Consider the following 19,345-nt stretch of genomic DNA (forward strand, 5'->3'; position numbering starts at 1 on the left):
CCAGAAATGTGCTGTGTAATGTCACTTACTTTGAAGCTGACATTTTGCATTGTACAGGTTTTCAGTTGCTCATAAAACTTTGCCAGCTTTCACAAGTCTGAATTTTTCCCTAAGGGGTGTTGGCCTCAAACTGAATTTTTTTGTGAAGACTCCAGACACAGTTTTTTCAGCTGCCTCAGATCAAAATGCAGATTATTTGCCCTTGTAGAGAAAAAACAAAGAACAAGAGAAAAAGAAAAGAAGGAAAGAAAAAGAAGAAAGAGAAAAAAAGAAGGATAAGAAAAAAGGAAAGAAGAGAGATGAAGAAAAGAAAGGAAAAGAAGAAAAGGGGAGAAAATGAAGGAGGAAAACAAATAAAATGAAAGAAAAGATAAAACAAAAGGAAAGATAAGGAAAAAAGAGAAGAGTTTTTTAAATTGAAAAGCTATATAAAAAAACTTGAAAACAGATCTTACATTTAAACACCAGGGTGGTCCTTGTGTTGAGCAGGAGTCCCTTGCAGCCTGTGGAGAACTGGTAAGTTATTTGTTTGCATTAAAATCTCTGACATGTCTTGGTTTACAAATATTCAGTAGGCTTCTTAATCCTTAGTTGTACTTAGTTGTTAAAGGAAAGCTTTCACAGGCAATTTTATTTCTAGTGCGTCCAGATTAAGTGTTGTGCAAGCTTAAAGGTATTTTTAACTAGGTAGGACAGTTAATTATTTATTCTACAATTTCAAATAAGAGCTCTTAGTTTGGACTCTCTCATTGGTTGTGGGGGCAGGGAGGGGGCAGACATTAAAATATCCATTATTTCTTCCATAGTTCTGTAAATGCACATTTCATTTACCTTATTTGCCCATGAATCAAAGATACAGCCTGGAGTTGTTGGTGAGTACATGTAACAAAGGTAAAGGGACTGGTAAATGTTCAACTGACACAGTGTCAGAAGTCAGCACTGATGGATCTTGAAAAAGAAAGGGTAGAGAAGATTTGGGGTGTTAAGAGTTCCTTTCCTCAGCTGGTGGAGCTGTAGATGGCCCTGAGGGTTATCTGCTTTGGTAACTATATGAGCATTGTGTTTTGAAACAGAAACAGCCCCTCCCTGTTTCTCTAGTAAATCCTTTAGCAAGAGAGCAGGACATTGCAAACCAAACCATTACACTGAGGGGCCAGCCTTCTTGGGGAGACTTTATTGGGACAACAGTGAGTTTTAGTGTTTGTCAGTTCAAAGCTGACAAAGTTCAATTAACTGTACTCCCCTTGAGTGGATGGGAGCAGCTTTCACCAGCCCATAGAGCAGCCAGGTTGCTCTGGAGTGTACCAAGAGTCCACTTTCCTGGGTTGTTATGTGTCTAAACAGACACCTTCCCATAAGGCTCAAAATGCTTTTGAAGACAAAATGTCAGGTTTTAACTACAAAAATAAATTCCCAGCATGAACACACAGGTTGGTAGAACAGCAACAGTGTGAAGTAGCAATGAATTTAAAGGAGGAATTAAGCTTTTAGAAAAATGGAAGTAATTTAAGATCCCAGTTTCCAAACACTTAAAGTACAAGCTCACCTTGAAGTGCACAAGGGTCCCAGCAGTGTTGACAGGACAGTTTGTGTGCCTGAAGCACACAAGTGCATGGTTCACAGTGTTTTTAATACATGCTAACAGAAAACAAGACAGGAGGGAAAGAGCCAAAACCATATGGAAAATATGCGTGTGAACGCTTGTGATTGCTGTGGAAGGACTAATTATACCCCCATACCTCTTTCTGGTGTGAAGTATGACCCCATGTTAGATTTTTAAAGGATTAAGTTGCATACAATTACTGCCAACACAATAAATGGGAGACAATTTAAAGAAAAAAAAGAATTGTTGCTAAACTTTGTTATCAAGGGCATTTTGGCTGTAGCCAAGAAAAAGTACAAAAGATTATTCTATTTCTGTATGCCTAGTGCTAGTCACCAAGGTTAAAAAAAGCTGCTTTAATGAAAACTTGCAAAAGCTGAGACTTAACTCTGTTGTGTGGTAGTTAGGATGATGTTGCAAATGAAGTATTTTGAGATACATAATAGATTACCTAATCAAATAGATGATTAAGCAAAACCGGGAAGAGAAATGAGTTCAGAGAACCCTAAGGTGCGTTTGCAGGAGAAAACACTTTTCAGGTCTTTATTGAACAACAAATAAATGAAAATAACTAAATATAGAAAAGTTTAACGTTTGGCAGAAGGGGTTTTCTGAATAACATAATGAATCCAGTCTAGTATGTTGGATTTCTTTACAAATGCCCACACAGAGGCAAAAAGGGAGAGTTGCTGCCCTGATTCATTTGAATCCTTAGGATTGTGTAACATGAGACTTAATTAAGTGAATCTTGATTTTTTTTTCCCCCAACTCTACTGAAATAGTCAAAAAAACTATACTAGGCTTTAGAAAGAAAATGTTTGAACAGAAAAATTTGTGTTTTATAAATGTATAGCATGCAATTTCTTGATGAAGCCTTCCTCAACACAAGTAAATAACATATATTAACATTATTCAACTAAAATATTTCAACAGTTTTCATCTGTGTTTGAGCACAGTGTTCTAGTGCCTTGTTTTATAAAAGACATTGAAGAATATGTATTTATTTAAATATTTGAGGTAATTCCTTGAACAAGATGTCTGTTCCTTGGTAACAAAATTCTCTTGCTAATTTGTTCTTTCTTCATTGCATATATAGTGCCCATGTTAGGAGTTCTTGTTTGGTTGGTTTTTAATCCTTTCAGGGTAAGAACGGAGAATTTATTTACATACTTGTATCACTTAGACAGTTTTTGACTATTACAGCTTCTATGTTATTCACCATAAACCAAAATTTCTGTAGAATTGGTTATTCTAGCTGGGTTTTTAGTCTGGAAAATATGAAACATGCACTTTTACTACACCACTGGGGTGGACTGGAGATGGATGGAACATTGGATGAGCACGTACAGATGGAGCTTTACAGAAACAGAAGCAGCAACACGAAGCCAGAGGACATTAGTAATTTTAGCACCGTGGTAAGGGAACATCAGCCACCAAGGCAGCTGTGCCAGAAGAACTGGCAGTGGAAGAGCTGATGAAGAAGGAGCGGTGCTCACAGGGCCCGGTGATGTCAGGAAGGGGCAGCTGGAGCTCGTGGCTGCCCACGGGCCGTGCCCGGCCAGGAGGGGCGGGAGCTGGGACCGGCAGTGCGTGCTCTGCAGTGCTGGGTCAGGGAGGGCGTTTGAAGCTTTATAAATGTTTAGCCCCAGCCTGGCAGCCAGAAGTGACCCAGAACGGCACGGGCGGCCGAGCTGGGACTTTACCCTGACAGAAAAACTGATGGGAAAGGGGGCGGGCACAGAGGTTTAAACCTTTCCTGCAGGCAGGCTGGAGGCTCATCCACATGACTCAGCACGGAAAAACAGCGGGAACCCTTTCTGTAGCACTGAGCTAGAAGGTAGCACTTTTCAAAGTGCTGCAAAACGAATGCAATAAAAATATAATTTAAAATTCTTTCTGTATTTCGTGTATACTAGGACCAAATCAGCAAAGGTGTTAACTGAAAGTTTTCTCTTCACCCTTTCAGAATAAAATCTAGTATTTGGCTGGAAATGGCATTTCCCAAATACACAGTGAAGTCTCAGAAATAACTGCTGCCACACTTCAACTTTGTACCACTGCACAAACTATTTATATTTGTGTCCCAACCCATTATAAGTGCAAATGCACACCTCTGTTCAGGTAGCTGAACAGGGTAAAAGAGGGTAAAAACATAAAATCACACTGAAACAAATCCTTGGTAAAGTGAGAAAGCTCACAAGGCATCTGTCACTATTTTCATCCTGGCCAAGAAAATTAAAATAATTTTCAACTTCCTTAACTGCACATGATATTGCTTTCTCTTGTCATTCAACATCTCAGCATCACAGCTCAGTGACTGAGGAGGGCGTGGTGCACCCATCAGCACACAATGGATTTGCACTTACACTGTTCACACTTGTCTCCCCAATGCTGCAGAAACTTGTTCCATGTATTCAGCAGTCTCAAAATCCCATTACTTATCACTCATGTCAGCAGTGAGAGCTAGCATTAGAGGAAATCTAACATTTTGATGGCAGAAGAAGAACTCTATATCCTGGTCTGACAGGATCTAGAGCAGGGTAGAAAGAGGTGATCCTTGTGATACCCTCACCCCTTCCTGGAAAAGCCACAGGTCAATGCACAACTTCTGCAACATTATGGCACTGGTGTTCTTTAAATTGCAGATCAAGAGAGACACAATCTCCAATATATCTGAATTTCTAAGAATGTCTATGGGTGCTTAAGCAGTTTCTCAGAAGCTTTCTGCATGTGTTTCATTAGAGCACTGAGAAAGGAGTCTGCACTGAATTTCTCCCTGGAGCTGGTGCCATCCAAGCACTCTGCTGTACCTTACATTCTCTTTCCTGCTCACCCTCCTGCCACCAGACTAGGCAAGGCTTGGGTTTATCCAAGTTATAGAATTCAGTTACAGAAAGGAGTTGCCAAAGCATGGAAGGTGCAATCCTTGAAACAGACACATTTAAGACTGCAGATTGGTCAAGTACCTGCAGAGTCAGAGAGAACTACAGCTGACTCCTGCTTTTAAAATGGAAAAGCACTACTCAAAAATTAATGTATTTACTCTCAACACCATGTAAGGTAGTACTTTAGAAATGGAAAAACTGAGTACAGGAATGTAGACAGAGTAAGGGAACACAATCTGGTGCAAAATCAATAATAAAATGCAAGCTGTTTCATCAAATTCCAGCTTGATGAGTGAAATAATATTTACCTTTAGAAAGACCTTGAAGATACTGAATAAAACAAAAACCAAGCTTTGAAAACATGCAGTACTTTGTACCAAAATATGTTAAGTAGCATAACTTGCTAAATAGTATATAAAACAGCTAGAACTATGTATATTAGTACAAATAAAGAAGTGAAATCTAAATGGATTAAAGTATTAGCACCCTACAGTAAGTTTATTACATTAAGTTTTATCCTGAGGCATGTGATTCAGAGTAGCTAACAAAAGTGGTTTTATACCTTTTTTCCTCATCCTATTCACAATTCCACCACCATTACTCTGCCCCCACCCCAAATCATCCCTTTCTACAGCCTCTTCCCAGTATTTTATATTTGCTCAACAAAATTTTAAAGTCATTTACCCCTACTGTATAAATAACTCCCAGGTCATTCCCACAGAATTTCATGATGACAAAGTTATGTTCCAATTAATCACATTCTTTTCATAAATCCATACTAAAATAGGCCAAAACCAGTACTGCCAGTTCAGATCCAGTTTACTTGTGGTTTTTGGGGGGGGATTTAAGAAAACATGTAGTCATATCAGAAATGACAAATTCAAGTCAGTCAATACTGCCATCCTAATTACAAAGTGTAATACTTTGGAATCCTAAAATCAAGAACCATAGAAACAAAGAAATACAGTTTTTTGTTGGTAACAGTTGTCTAAACAAAACAAATTGTGCAGAAAAGGTACTCAGTCTTCCAAGAAGAGTTTGCTTGCTTTTAATTCTTGTACTTGAGCAATCATTGCAGTATTTTGTTACTCAGAAAAACTGTATGAATTAATGAAAATAAGCAATATTTTATTTCAATACCAGATTTATGGTTTGTGTGTTACACTGGGGCTGGTTTGACTGATATTAAACAGATATGTTTGAAACACAAAGTAACATAAATTAGACATGCCATGGGACATGTACAATTAATTTCTACTAAAAAGTGGATAATGAAACCCACTTCTATGCCAATTCTTTTACACTTTTAATGGTGATAGTGACTAGTATTTTAGTAAGAGGGTAAAATTCAATAAAAGGTACAAGGACAGCCATACAACTCCAAGATAGTGTTTGCACAGCTTCCAATTCCACTGTGAAAATACACCCCCTCCAAAATAGAAATAGGCACTTCATCTTTAAAAATGAAGCACTCTTTTGTTCTTCAGTCATCATCAACAGTTGGCTTGATTGTCACTCCTCTTCTGATCTGACCCCACCCAATTAAACTGAAAAACAAAAAAGGTTTTGATTATTTTTACAATAGTCAGAAATATCCTGTATAAGTCAACATCCTTCTGTCCTTCTTATGCCTTCAGTTCTTACATTTTGAAGTTATACACTTGTCTCCCACCCAAAACATTCTACAAGAACAAACAGAGGACATTTGTGACCAGCTAAGTGTGTACTCCTGAACAGAAGCTGAAAATCTGAAAATATTGTAACTTATGTTGTACTGTTGGATGGTAAATCTATGCACAGCTTGATCTCTTTCACCTGTGTCTGAGGTGCTGCATTACTTTCAAAGAGAAATGACAATTCAGTAAGATTACAAACAGCTGTAACTCTCAATGGTAGCCTGTGATGGTAACTCAGCTCTCAGATGAGTGCTGCTATTTATATTCAGGAAAATGAAGGCCTTTTTAATAGGCCACTATTGCCTCAGAAAAATACACTTGCAAAAAAAAAATTCAGAATACATCCATTTCCACAGTCAGCAGGTATTTCATACTATTAGTAAAACTGTGTTCAAAACCTTTCCAGCTCCTGGTGAGAAACCACACATGCATCTCAATTTACCTTGCAGTAGAGCCTGTCTTGGACACCAGAAAAGAAACTGAAGTTTATCAGAGCAGCACTTCCCACTTTTCAGTACCATAACCATAGGTCATAACTTGACCATCTTTGAATTCAGTGATCCTTGGAATCACTGGTGTATCCCATTTGCTCTTTAACCTCTCTCTATTCCTCTGTCTATTTCCTTTTTACTTTACGTTTCCTTTTAGTCTTGCTTTATGATCTTCCTTCTGTATTTTCAGTACTCCATTGTCTCAGGCTGCAAGTTCCTTTTCATAGTACCAACTGAATATTATCTTTACTGCAATTAGGTTTTACTATGCAGGTTTTCCCAGTTTGCCTTCTTTCCTTTTTCTCAACTTTCAGTTTCCTTATATTGTCTTTATCTTTTCAATACAGCATAGGAATCAGCTTTTCAATATCTTTACAGCAGGCTGCCACTCTGTGCCCACCTCATAATCCAGAGACAGGTGGGCTTTCAGGCAAAATTTAGTCAAGTTTTTTAACTGGGAAAGAATCTACAGAAGCAACAAAAGACACATTATCTATATATTATTATTATTATTAGCATAGACTATCAGTCTACAGCTTAAAAAAGGGAAAAAAAGCATAATTTCTAACATTGTTTCTCCTCTTCCTTCTGCTTTACCTGACTTAATTTGGGTCCTGCCTTTTTTTTTTTCCGTTCAAGACATGTTATCTTTTTCCTTGGGTTTTTTTTTCAGAGAATAATCTCTTCCCTAATTTGTCATCTTGCTCTGAGACAGCAAGCACTAAATTCCTGTCTACATTTTCTTATCATCTGAAAAAGAAACATGCATCCATGGATATTTAAAGCTTGGTTCCTTTCCATACAGTACAGACTTGTAAAAATGGCTGTGCTTTAATACTACAAGAGCTGTGCAGAGCCAACAAATCAAAAAACTCTGATGTTCTTCTCAATCCAGACATATGAAACCTGTGACAGGTACAGTATGTGTAATCACCTAAAGAGAACCTGGCACTGCAATAAAGCAATTCTGTTCATCATTTTCAGCCTCCAGATGCTTCTGCAGTCAGGCATTTTATATTTGTAATTTGAATGGGTCAATCCAGTTGATACTTTATTCTTTCCTCTGTGCTTGTAGAACATAAAACATTCAAACATCCCTCGTCTGCTGTTAGTTCCAGGCTGCACTAGAAATCACATGCAGCTCCACAGCTAGAAACCCACTGAGGTGTGCATAAAGATGGCTATTTGGCTTAACATGGTGAGAATTTCCCAACCCCTCTGCCAAGATTCCCTACTGAGCTCAATTTACAGCTTGGCAGTTTGGGCAACAAGCACAAACCTCAGGTGTTTCCTTGGCTGTTAACTAATAGATGCCCTCCCAGTTGTGGGGTTTGTTTAAAAAAGGCACTCCACAACCATGATGCCAATCTGTCAGGAGAATCCAGAAGAGTTTTTAAAACAGACACACACCTATTCCAGTACAAAGCCAGATCCATGTATTTTTGTTAACAATGTAGCAAGCAGGTACCCTACCAACCTCACACCAACTTACCGCCAATGTTTCTCAACTCTTCGACTCAGAGCAATTTTTTCTCCCACTTCTGTGCACACAGGGTTAGTTAGCACAATCTTCCCCAAATCAGCCTTTACAGCACTGACTCTCCCTCCAGTAGATAAGGATCCTATGTTTACCATTAGAACTTCATTCTTCGATAATTTTTGCACCTGAAGACAGACATACAACACTCTGAAACATAAGCTTTAGTACTAAAAACAAACAGCACAGACAGTACCAAGTTATCTTCTGTTACCTTCTTGCCACAAAAAAAGATAGAGCTGAGAAATACTATAAATACACACACACAAATTATGGACAGCAGTGTCAGCAGACAAAAGTTTTATATGCAAAAGGACAAATACATAAAGATGTTGCACATGTAGTTCTGAGGTTCTTGGTATGTACTTTCATGGGATTGATCTATATACAGAAAAAACTATACTGATGATTTCATGTAATATATTAAAAACACAAACAGTCAGAGATATTGTTACAACCTGTGATGTTATACAGATTATTTACCAGGCTGGTGTATTTTCATTTCCATTATGCCTACATAGAAAAGCCCACTAAATAATTAATTTCACAGGAAAAGAGATTGCTGAAGCACTTTACTCACTGTTGCATGAAGCAGTTTATAATTTTAAATACTAACAGGGGAAATTATGATCTTTTAGTTGATTTGTGTAAAACAGAACATGTTACACAAGTTTGTCCTGTGCCTCAAGTTCAGTTTTTTTCAACCAGAGTATTTCAAAAATATTTAAACTTTAAAAAATTCTTCAGCGCAAAAAACCTACAAAAAGCATGTCAGTAGGAAGTAGATCAGTACCACTGTAAAACTAATTATTGCACAATGAATAGGATGATAGCAAAAGAAAACAACTACCAGCATGTTTAGAAAAATACATAACATGATACATAAATACTTTAGGCTACTTTAAACTACTGAGATGAATTTGTACTCCTCTGAAAACCATTCTGTAGTATTAAACAAGCAGATAAGTTTTGTGACAAGCTTATATCAACACTGAGACAAAACACCTACATATGATCACAGCAATATATTCACTAATGAAAATGAGCACAGGAAGCAAAATGAGTGCAACCAAAGGCAGGGGCACAGACCTTGGCAGCTTTCTTGTCTCCCTCGGTGCGCACGCCCAGGAGCCGCCTCAGCAGGAAGTAGGAGATTTCCAGCTCTGTAAATATTTCTGGCAGGGCCCCAACTGCACCCAGAACCTGGCCCACCATGCGGTCAGCCCGGCACAACGTGGGGTCAATCTTTGTGCCAACACCTACAGCACAACAACAGGCAGAAGGAGTAACATCTTTTCTAATCATTTCTATGTGCTAAAATATTTGAAGATGATCTTAAAAAAACCCAGAGAATGTACTGGGAATTCCCTACTGCCTGGGTACGCTTTCAGAATGTCAGCAAGACTGTGAGCTCTGTCTAAACAGATGGAGAAATATTCTGCTGTTAAAGCTGGCACAGTTTACAGTGCAAGCTGGTCTGCACTGGTCAGTGACATTCAGGGAAATTATTTCATTCTTAAATACCCATTTTTCATACCAACCCTGTCTCTCTCTACATATATGAATTATCTAAAACGGCTAAAAGTGGTATTTTTGTTAATTACACTGAAATTCATTGCTGAATGAAACCAAGTGTTTTCAATAAGCATGAAGAAATGAATCTTTTCATAAGACAACTTTCTTACCTATAAGGCCTCCTGGAGCAGCATATTGGAGATCATTGTGTTCAGCAAAGAGTGACACAATTTTGGAAAAGATTGGCTTGCACATGAGTTTGCCTTCACTGTCCTTGGACACAATACCAGGCCTCACCTCAATTTCCTGGCCCACCTAATGACAAAAGTGAAAAAGTTTAACTGGTTATTTCACAGGAACACAAAGCTGACTAGTCACAGATAAGACTTACATATCCCAAGATCTACTTTTTGTAAGTCCTTGGTTCTGGGCTACTGCAGAACTTGTAGGATTTCTGTTGCACTTTTTTATGCAAATTGAACAATACTTACAGCAAATGTAACATCTGATTTTCTTTTCAATACAATTTGTAAAACTGCTTTAGCAACAGATCTTTATCAGCAATAATTCCAATAATTAAATTTCAGTTTAATTTTTAAACACCATATTTCATTTAGAAATATTTCAGCTTTGAGAAAAATTGAGTTAACTGACTCAATCAGTGTAACTGATTGACATCAGTACACTGCAAACCAGAGAAAGTACAAGCTGTATAAATGTTCAAAGATACAGTTTTCTCTCCAGCCTAACAAAGCAATTGTTTTAAAGTTTCTGTCTATTACTAGCAGCAAGCAAAATAAAAAATCAAAATATACAGAACACTTAAATGGGGAAGTGGACCTGTGAGAGCCCTTACACACTTCTGAAGTGCTTTTAAAGTTCTTTTGCTCTCCTCTTCCTGACTATAATTCAGCAAGTGGAAGTGGTAGGACACAAATAGCTCCTTCCATTTTTGTGAGGGATGAAATCTGTTACCATTATTAGCAAATGTTCAGACTACAAAAATATATTTAAAAAATTAAAACCAGTGCTTCTTGTTCTGGTATTTTAAAACTGGAAAGTGAAAATGAAGTACACACAGAAAGAATAAGTGCAATGTGACTGAATTCAAGTTTTAAAAAAATCTATTACATAGACACATTTTGTAGCAGGCGTGGAAAAACTCTACTCATTGTCATCACAAATTTCAGTCAAGAAAGAGAAAGGGTTACCTTTAAAACACCCTTGAGAATACTGCCCCCAGCAACACCTCCCTTAAGGTCATCAACTTCACAGCCAGGCTTGTTGACATCAAAAGATCTAATTACTGAAAAGAAGAGATCATGACCAGGTTTATATTTATTATCAGGTTTTTAAACAATGTCTTTCTTTAGCACCTTTGCTTCTTTTCTTATGAAAGGATACACATATTTATAAATATTACAAAAAAAGATCAATGTTTTACTCCCAATTTTTAGGCAGACAGTTAATTTTATTCTCAAAACCATTTTAACTACTCATATATATAAATGTTTCAAAAGACTTTTTTTGCATAGCAGAAAGTAACTTAAAGATCTAAAAAGAAAGCAATGATCAACCATTTTACAAAACCCCTTTAATATTCACAATGTTAATTGTGAATACACAATGTTAATTCACAATGTTAATTGTGAATACCAGAACTGTTTTAATGTACTCATAGCTGAACACTGTAACCTTGATGTAATTTTTATGGTCAATTTTTATGCATTTATGCAACGTAGGACTCCCTTGGATTATTGGAAAAAAAAAGGCAAGCAAATGAATTCTTTGTAGGAACTGCATTTCATGCTGGACAAGAACTGAAACTTTGACAATTACAACCAGGAAACAGGAGACTAATACAAAAGATAACCAAGCTACCCAAAAATTTTCCATGGAAATAAGTGAATTATCAAATTCATCAGCTTGCTAATATTTTGTTCAATCAAAACTAAATTCCTAACAACTAAAGGGATGTTTTTAGGATACAGACAAATTTCTCACTTTATTGTGCAGTATATATGCTGTCATATGCACAGAATATACACAAAACCAACTAACACTGAACAAACAATACAGCTCTCAGAAGACATGCAAGTTTTAAAAAAGAGCACCCTAAATACTCCTTTTAAACCCATCCATGTTTAGGGCACACAGCATGTGCTACTCTAAGTGCAGACACATTCAGAAAATGTTTGGCCCCAAACACCCAGGCCTGGCACTTACGTACCAATGAGCCTCGGCTCAGATGTGAAGTCTCGCAAAGGGACCGGGATTTTCTTCACTATGTACTCACAAACCACCTCTATGTTGTACTTCAGCTGGGCTGAGATTGGAATTATTGGAGCTCCTTCTGCAACTGTGCCTAAAACAAAATCAAGTTCAACATTTAGCTTTAATATGACCAAGTGTTCTGTCCTTGTTAAAAATATGAATCAATTTCATGGCATGGTCGATGTGTATTTCCCAAAGCAACATCAGAGCATCCATCCCTCTCTTCAACATTTTAGCTCACAGAGCCACAGCTACTTTTTGAGGCATTCTGAAAGTGTGCAAGATAATCTTCCACTCTAAGGGAGAATTCACTTCCTGCACTGTGATCAGCAATATTTCAAAGATTTCCTAAGAGAGGTCAATATCTCAGTATTGGATACAGCAGCATTAATTTTAGTCATATTTCATTATGACAAACTAAATTTCCTGTTAACTTAATGATTTATGTTTTTCAAATTTTGCAATACAAATACATATTTTAGAAAAATGCTTATTTTACAAAAGAATGCATTTAGTAATCCAGGTTTGTTAGACAATCATTAGTTTTAATTATGTCTATGTTCCTTGTGATAACTCCAGTTTTCAAACTCCAAATTTATATGTCAAGCCACTCTGACAGAGTTATGTACAGCTTCTGAAAGGCAACAATTATGAATTACAGGGGGAAAAAAAAGAACAAAACAGAAAAAAAGGAAAAGAAAGACCCACTGGCAACTTCTGATGGTGACAATCTAGCTCTGCAGCTTGCCACATACAACACCTACTGCAGATAAACAGGGGAAACAGTGGAAGTTCCAGGGAAAGATAAAACTCAAATCACTCTAAAGGTGAGCAGACCTTTAGAGAGTAAGATAACACTGCCCAAACTGGATTTTCACAGACAGATGAAAGAGCAATCTTTTTAGTCATTAGCTAAAAAAATTAATATATTTAAACCTACAAGGTGCCCCTAACAAGTACACCTTCCTTCTCTCCTGCACTGCAGTAAAATCCCACTGAAATCTCTACCAAAGAAGCACTCCAGGAAGAAATCACAAATCCACTGAAAGCTACTATGTAAGAGTGACTGATGTTAGTTTTACACATCCAGCTCTGACCCAGAGCCACAACACTGCTGTATGCAAGCAGGCTGAACCCATGGTCTAATTTCCACATTAGCAGACCACGTACACCTGCACTGCCCAAGATAAGCTTTTCTATCAAATACAGAAAACCCCTATGTCCATGTCTCAACACTGAATTTCCACCACTCATTGGATTTCTGCTCATGAAAACTTACCTTGTACAAATGCAAGAATCTGTTCATACTGTTCTTTAGCCTGGCTCTCTTTCACCAAGTCAATCTTATTTTGTAGAATCAAAATGTGCTTCAGTTTCATGATTTCTATAGCAGCTAGATGTTCTGAGGTCTGAGGTTGAGGGCATGACTCATTACCAGCTGAAAGAAGAAAAGTGAGTGGAATATAGAAACTATAAAGATAGATAAAACTGCTACAGTTAGGATATCTGCTTCAATCTACTATCAATATGTAAAAAAAATTAAAAAAATAAAAGACAGTTGTCTCTCAGTAATCTACAAGTGAATCACCAAGTCAGTAAGCACCTCTTCTCCCCTGTAGCTGCTGGCTGTGGCCTCCACACAATGCAGGATAAGAGGCTGCCACAGAGGTTCCCCCATTCTGCCTGCTCCCACTAGGAACACCCACCCAAAATATCCAAAGATACCAACACCTAACTTGGCTTACTCCATCCTTTAGCTCTTCAGATATCTCAGAGTTGACTGTAGCTTCAAACACAAATTACCTTTCAAGAAGTATCTTAATATTTTCTTATCAGCAAAGTCATAAAAATACCAAGATCCCCAAACTCTGCTATAATTCAATCAAGTACATGAATAGGGCTGCCATCAGCATGGTTTGGACTTCAGCTAAGAAGCCAGCATTGGCTGATGTGTTATTATAGTGGTTAATCTTGCCTGAAGTTTGGTCTATCACACTTTCTGGAGATAAACAGGCAGAAGAAATGATAGCTCATCATCTGTCTCAGACTTTAAATTACAATATCTGAAGCTGTTTGCTTCTTTTGTTGACATATCCTATCAAGGTAAGATAAATGGTATGTATCACTAGAGAACACTAGAACGTTCTACAGACATAGAAAAATCCATTCTACTCAGTTTAGGTTGCTTGCAAATCAGAATAAAATGTGTCTGGATTATATTAAATCTCCTGTTCTTAAATGTTGCCTATATTTATCTGGGCTACTGTTTGTACTGTCGTTTGTGAACTCTACTGCATGGCAAAGACTACATGCATATTTAAAGGAAACTGAACCTTCAGAGAAACTCAAAATGCAGCTGATCTGTTTCCATAAAGTGATAAAATTTTACAGTACTGTATGACAACAGGGTTTTACATTACCTATCTCCTAGCAATGGGGCCAGCTACCAGACTAGTGGGTATGGATAGCTGTGTTTAAAACAAACCAGCTTGTTACAGTACAGTACCATTGCAGCACCACTTTAACAAATCTCAAAAGCATTCACTTGTTTAAACTGCTCACCACATCCCAGGAGATTTTAAAGCCCACATAAAGCTGCCTCATGCTACTACAAAACAGAGCTCTGCTTTTGGGGAGCAATCATTACCTATCAAGAGCAAAGCTGCATCCATTACTGCTGCACCGTTCAGCATGGTAGCCATCAAAATATCGTGGCCAGGGCAATCCACAAAAGAGACATGCCTGTTGCAGGAGAAGGGGAAAGAGAGATCCAAAAGCCCATTATCAGCAATTCCTCTGACTGATTTATGTCAGTGATTAGCCAGACACAGAAGTTAAAAGTATCCTTAAAATAGTATTTTCAAAAAAGTCCTGAAAGAACACAAATGCTACTGAACAGCTACTGAATACTTTTTCTGAGTTTTCAGATTTAATTCCACATGTCCACATTAAGTACCTCTTTAATATTTCACCAAATTTACTCTAAACTAGATTAAATGCACCAGGATAAAAGCTCAAAATCAAACCAACCCACCACCACTAACCCAAACCCAACACACCACATGGGATTTCTCTTAACTCTTTTAACAGGCACCTCCCATTCTTCATTTTTAGGAAACTATGCAGCTTTAATTATATGGTTATAACTGCACTTCAAAGATTTGTCTACAGACATGATGTTACATTTCCAACCTCATGGTTTTATTGTGCAGACCAACATAGTTGATTCACTATATTCTTTCCTGAACCTATCCAGTGAACAATCCTTGTTCTTAGTGGCAGGCCACCAAAAAGCAAGGGACTAATTTGGTGCTTTGCTGATGATGTTAGAAACCTACTACCAGCAAATAACTAGTAGGATAAAGAATGCAAAGCTTTTAACCAGTTTTTTCACAATGACTGCCTGCCTGTCACACTCCAACAGAAATTAATCTTAGTACAAGTGCTCTGCTGGGAATCTGAGAAAAGGAGGGCACATGGTTACAGCCCCACATGTATTGTGTCATAAACACCAACCAAGGATCTGGTACAAGTCTTCATGACTACTCTCATTTGAACAATTGTTGTGCAGAGCCACATCACCACTGCATAAAGAAAGTGCTATACTTTATCAGAAATCAAGTAAATAAAGAATACTTGGCCTCCAGTGAGAGGCCTGATCTCACATTCAGCATCAGGCTTTCATATATTCATTTAAAAAGCTTTGGAAACTCTGCCCTTAGGAAGAAAAAGTTCAACAAAGATCACCCTTCCAAAAGAGATTTTAAAGGTGTGTTTGTGATGTCCACATTAGTTCTGAGTCTGCCTGGTTTAAAATGTACTTCTATTAATAGCAGAAATATTTAACTTCAAAGTCCTGCAAGTAGCTGAGGGCAGCAGACACAGCTGTGCTGTACCATGAGTGCTCACCACCACCAATGAATTCAGTTTAGACAATGCCTTAGCCCAGGGTGCCCCATCTAAGAGTGTGCAGTCTGCCAGAACCCGTTCAGCTCACAGCTCAATCCTGTTTTCACACAAAGGCAAGTAAACACCATTTATTGCAGTAATTTAAAGCAGTTACCTGACTAGTTTAAAGTTCCCTTTGGTGCCAGGAATATCTGTAGGGAACTCATCTGGGGTGCTGCTTCCACAGGATCGGTAGCACTCTGGTCGAGAGCAGCTTGGGTCATCCAGCTTGTAAATCTGGGAATTTTTAAATTGAAAAAAGGTTTAATTCCTTAAGGGTTAGTTACCTGTAATCTTACATCCCCATGAAATATATTAGCAACAGAGTTGCTCCATTTACAGTGATCACTCACCTTTGCATTAGCATAACCCAGCTTGATTGTGATATTCCTTTCCAGTTCATTTTTAAATCTGACAGTGTGAACTCCAGATATAGCTTTGACTACTGTTGACTTCCCATGGGCTACATGACCAATTGTACCTGTGTTGTAAAAGGAAATCTTTGTTAATAAACTAGTTTAATTTTGTGCAATGCTCCACTGCAACCAATACACAATTACCCCAAATTCTTCACAGCCAGTAAGTCCATACAGTATACACAGGGAATTTGTAATCATTTTTGTTTAAACAAACAAGACCTGAAATTGTGCTCCCAATGGACAGATCTTTGCATTTTAATGAAGCCCATTTCAATCCTTTATTTCAAAGGTAAAACAAATTCTGCTTTAGCAACTGTTCCCCATGCCATTCAGCTGTGCTCCTGAAGTAAAATTGGTGCTTTTCAAGTCAAAAGGGCTGGGACAAGTCCCTAAAACTACTATGTAACTGTTTCTGCACAAATTCTTGAAAGTGTTACCACATAGGCACCATCTGCTACTGCATGAGCATCAAAAAGAGTCACCTTAATGCACCCCTCCTTTTTTATAAGTTTTTTACCTATATTAATTGTTGCTTGTCTGCTGATGACTTCTGGTGAAAGAGGCGTCAACTTGGTAACATCCTGTATAAGGGAGATTTTAGAATTTATTCATCTTGTATAGAAATGTTTGCAAAGTTAAAAATTTAGAAACTTGAAAATTAACTGATAGTTCTATTCAGCAAAATCCAGTTCAATTATGTGCATTCCAGTCTTTTAAGTGTGTGAAATACGTGGGTAAAAGTGAACCAAGTCCTGCTTGTGAATCAGTACAGGCTTCAATTCAAAACCCTGACTGTAAATCAGTCTTGGCTGCAAAGTGTTAAAGATGGGAGTAAACAAAACAAGAAATCTCAAAAGAAGCTTTGAACAAAACACCCCAAGCCCCTACCTATCCCTGAACCTAAATTACACATAACAGATAAATCCATTTTCAACAGTCTACATGACAAACTGCACAAATATTTTATAAACAAAGCTTTGTCAATCAACAGTTGTTTAATTAGTGTAAAGTTCCATTACAGCCAATACTTAATTACAACTAACACTTTGGAGTCACTGGGTCCAGAGGTTTCATTAGCACCATGGCTTTTTATTCTTTTTAATGACTGTTTTTTTCCTCAGATACTGTTATTGCTGCTTTAGGTACCAGATAAAAATTCTGCTGTCCTAAATAGTCTGTTGTGTGAACTTATTGGTAGCCACTGACAACACAAAAACCTCACAAATACATTCTGTATAGATAAAGAAGCAACTCTGAAAGAGTTGTTTAGGTTTTTTAAAGCTGTTAGACCAAATAATGGACAAGTGCTGAAATCCACTGAAATGTTCCTCTGTAAAGCTAATATCCATCCTGCATTGAATTCATAGGGATGAGCCACTCAGTTCAAGCAGATTCATGATGCCAGAAGAGTCCTCGGTGCAGGACAAAATTAAGATACAAATAATACAAACACTGAATCACACATTGTTTACACTGTTACATGAAGGCTCTGTGCAAAATGATCAAACACATCTGTGTAAAAACGCAAGCTCAGTCATTCTGCTCTCAAGTAAAACATGAATAAAATGTTCATGTTCAATACAAAGCAAGTTTTGAAAACGTAAGACACCCAGATAAACTTATATTTCTCATATATCGAACTTAAAATGACTTCCCAGTGATGGGAACGCGACCTGCAGATGGCACCATGTGGCCGGGTGACCAGAATTTCAGCGTGATGCAATTCCTGCCACCAGGAGAACTCTTCCTGGTGCACGAAATCATGCACGCATGGAGCTTTTGCCTCAAGCCTGGTACAACGCTATTGCTCAGCAAGAAGCTTCACTCAGCCACAAGCACTCAAGGGCCGGCAGAACAGGCCTTAAATAGAATTGCTGCTGATGCTCCAGCCAGTCTCTCTCTGTGCCTTTTCCAACTGGGAAATGCCATGGTCAACAATGACAGGAAGAAAAGAAACTATCTAAAATAAGTAACATGCTCACAGTAGGGAATTCCTGTGCTCAAGCCCAAAAACCATTGAATATTATTATTGTAAAGACAAATTAGCTGCTCCAGTTTAAACGCCGGGGACACAGCAGGAGGATTTCTGACTGTGTACATTATAACACACTTGCATTTGAAATATACATTATAGATACACTTAGAGTAGCGTGTAAGTGTAATAAGTGAGGAAGCCCAGGTTAAATATTTAATAGGCAAGGAGACCACTGCAACTGGCTGCAGTAGCAGATAGAACTGGTATTTCTCGGTAGTTGTTAATAGTCGAGAAAATTTTCTTGGCAAACCAAGACAGGGCTGGTAGCGAACTCCTCGAGCTTGCTGTAATGAAACACCTCAAATCTATGGTTCTGCTTCGGAAAAACAGAAGTCTTCAATACCACAGAACAGGCCAGACCTTACACGAGGAAAACTGCAGCCACCAGTGAGCCACGAAAGCTTCAGCCGCGCCGGCGGGACACGGAGCCGCTGAGCCCCGCACCCACGGGCGGGAGAAGCGCCTCGCCCGGCGCCCCACACCCACCAGGGCCGGCAGGACCAGCTCCCCGTTCCCTGCCTTCGGTCCCCGCTCCCTGCCCGCGCCCCCTGCTCTCGGCCCCGGGCCCCGCCGCCCCGCGTGCTGAACGCGGCTCCCCGAGGCGCCGCCGCCTCCCGCGCCCCTCGGAGCGCATCGGCCACGGTGGGGCCCAGCAGAAGGCTCGGAGCCCCTCGGGCCGCAGCCCGAGCCCACCCGGCCGCCCCCGCCGAGCCCCGGGAGCCCGATGTGGCTCCGGGGCGCCCCGCGGGCGGCGCTCACCAAGGTGCCGAGATCCTGCCGGCTGAGGTGCGGCTGCCCCAGAGTCACTCCCGCCTCGTCCCCCGCCATCTTGGCCCGAGTAGGAAGTGAGGAGTCCCTCGCGGCCGCCTGACCGCCGGCTCCTCTCTGCACCGCCGCTGCCGGCCCGCAGCCTCCGGCCCACAGCGCGGCACCGGCCGGCCCGGGAGCGGACACTGAGCTCA

At 39.1% G+C, this 19,345-nt stretch overlaps 1 protein-coding gene across 1 annotated transcript; it reads right to left on the reverse strand.

The window, feature by feature from the left end:
* Positions 1–5,289: 5,289 nt before the first annotated feature.
* Positions 5,290–19,286, reverse strand: EIF2S3 (eukaryotic translation initiation factor 2 subunit gamma). Its single transcript, XM_064707158.1, has 12 exons — positions 19,143–19,286; positions 16,866–16,929; positions 16,283–16,410; positions 16,045–16,166; positions 14,629–14,723; positions 13,261–13,419; positions 11,938–12,072; positions 10,919–11,013; positions 9,878–10,022; positions 9,282–9,451; positions 8,148–8,320; positions 5,290–6,035 (listed from the first exon to the last, which is right to left on the reverse strand). The coding sequence occupies exons 1-12, from the start codon at positions 19,209–19,211 to the stop codon at positions 5,972–5,974; spliced, it is 1,419 nt and encodes a 472-aa protein (XP_064563228.1). The 5' UTR covers positions 19,212–19,286; the 3' UTR covers positions 5,290–5,971.
* Between the last annotated feature and the right edge of the window lie 59 nt (positions 19,287–19,345).

The sequence above is a fragment of the Zonotrichia leucophrys genome, chromosome 1 (genome assembly GCF_028769735.1).
Source record: "Zonotrichia leucophrys gambelii isolate GWCS_2022_RI chromosome 1, RI_Zleu_2.0, whole genome shotgun sequence".
NCBI classification, from domain to species: domain Eukaryota; kingdom Metazoa; phylum Chordata; class Aves; order Passeriformes; family Passerellidae; genus Zonotrichia; species Zonotrichia leucophrys.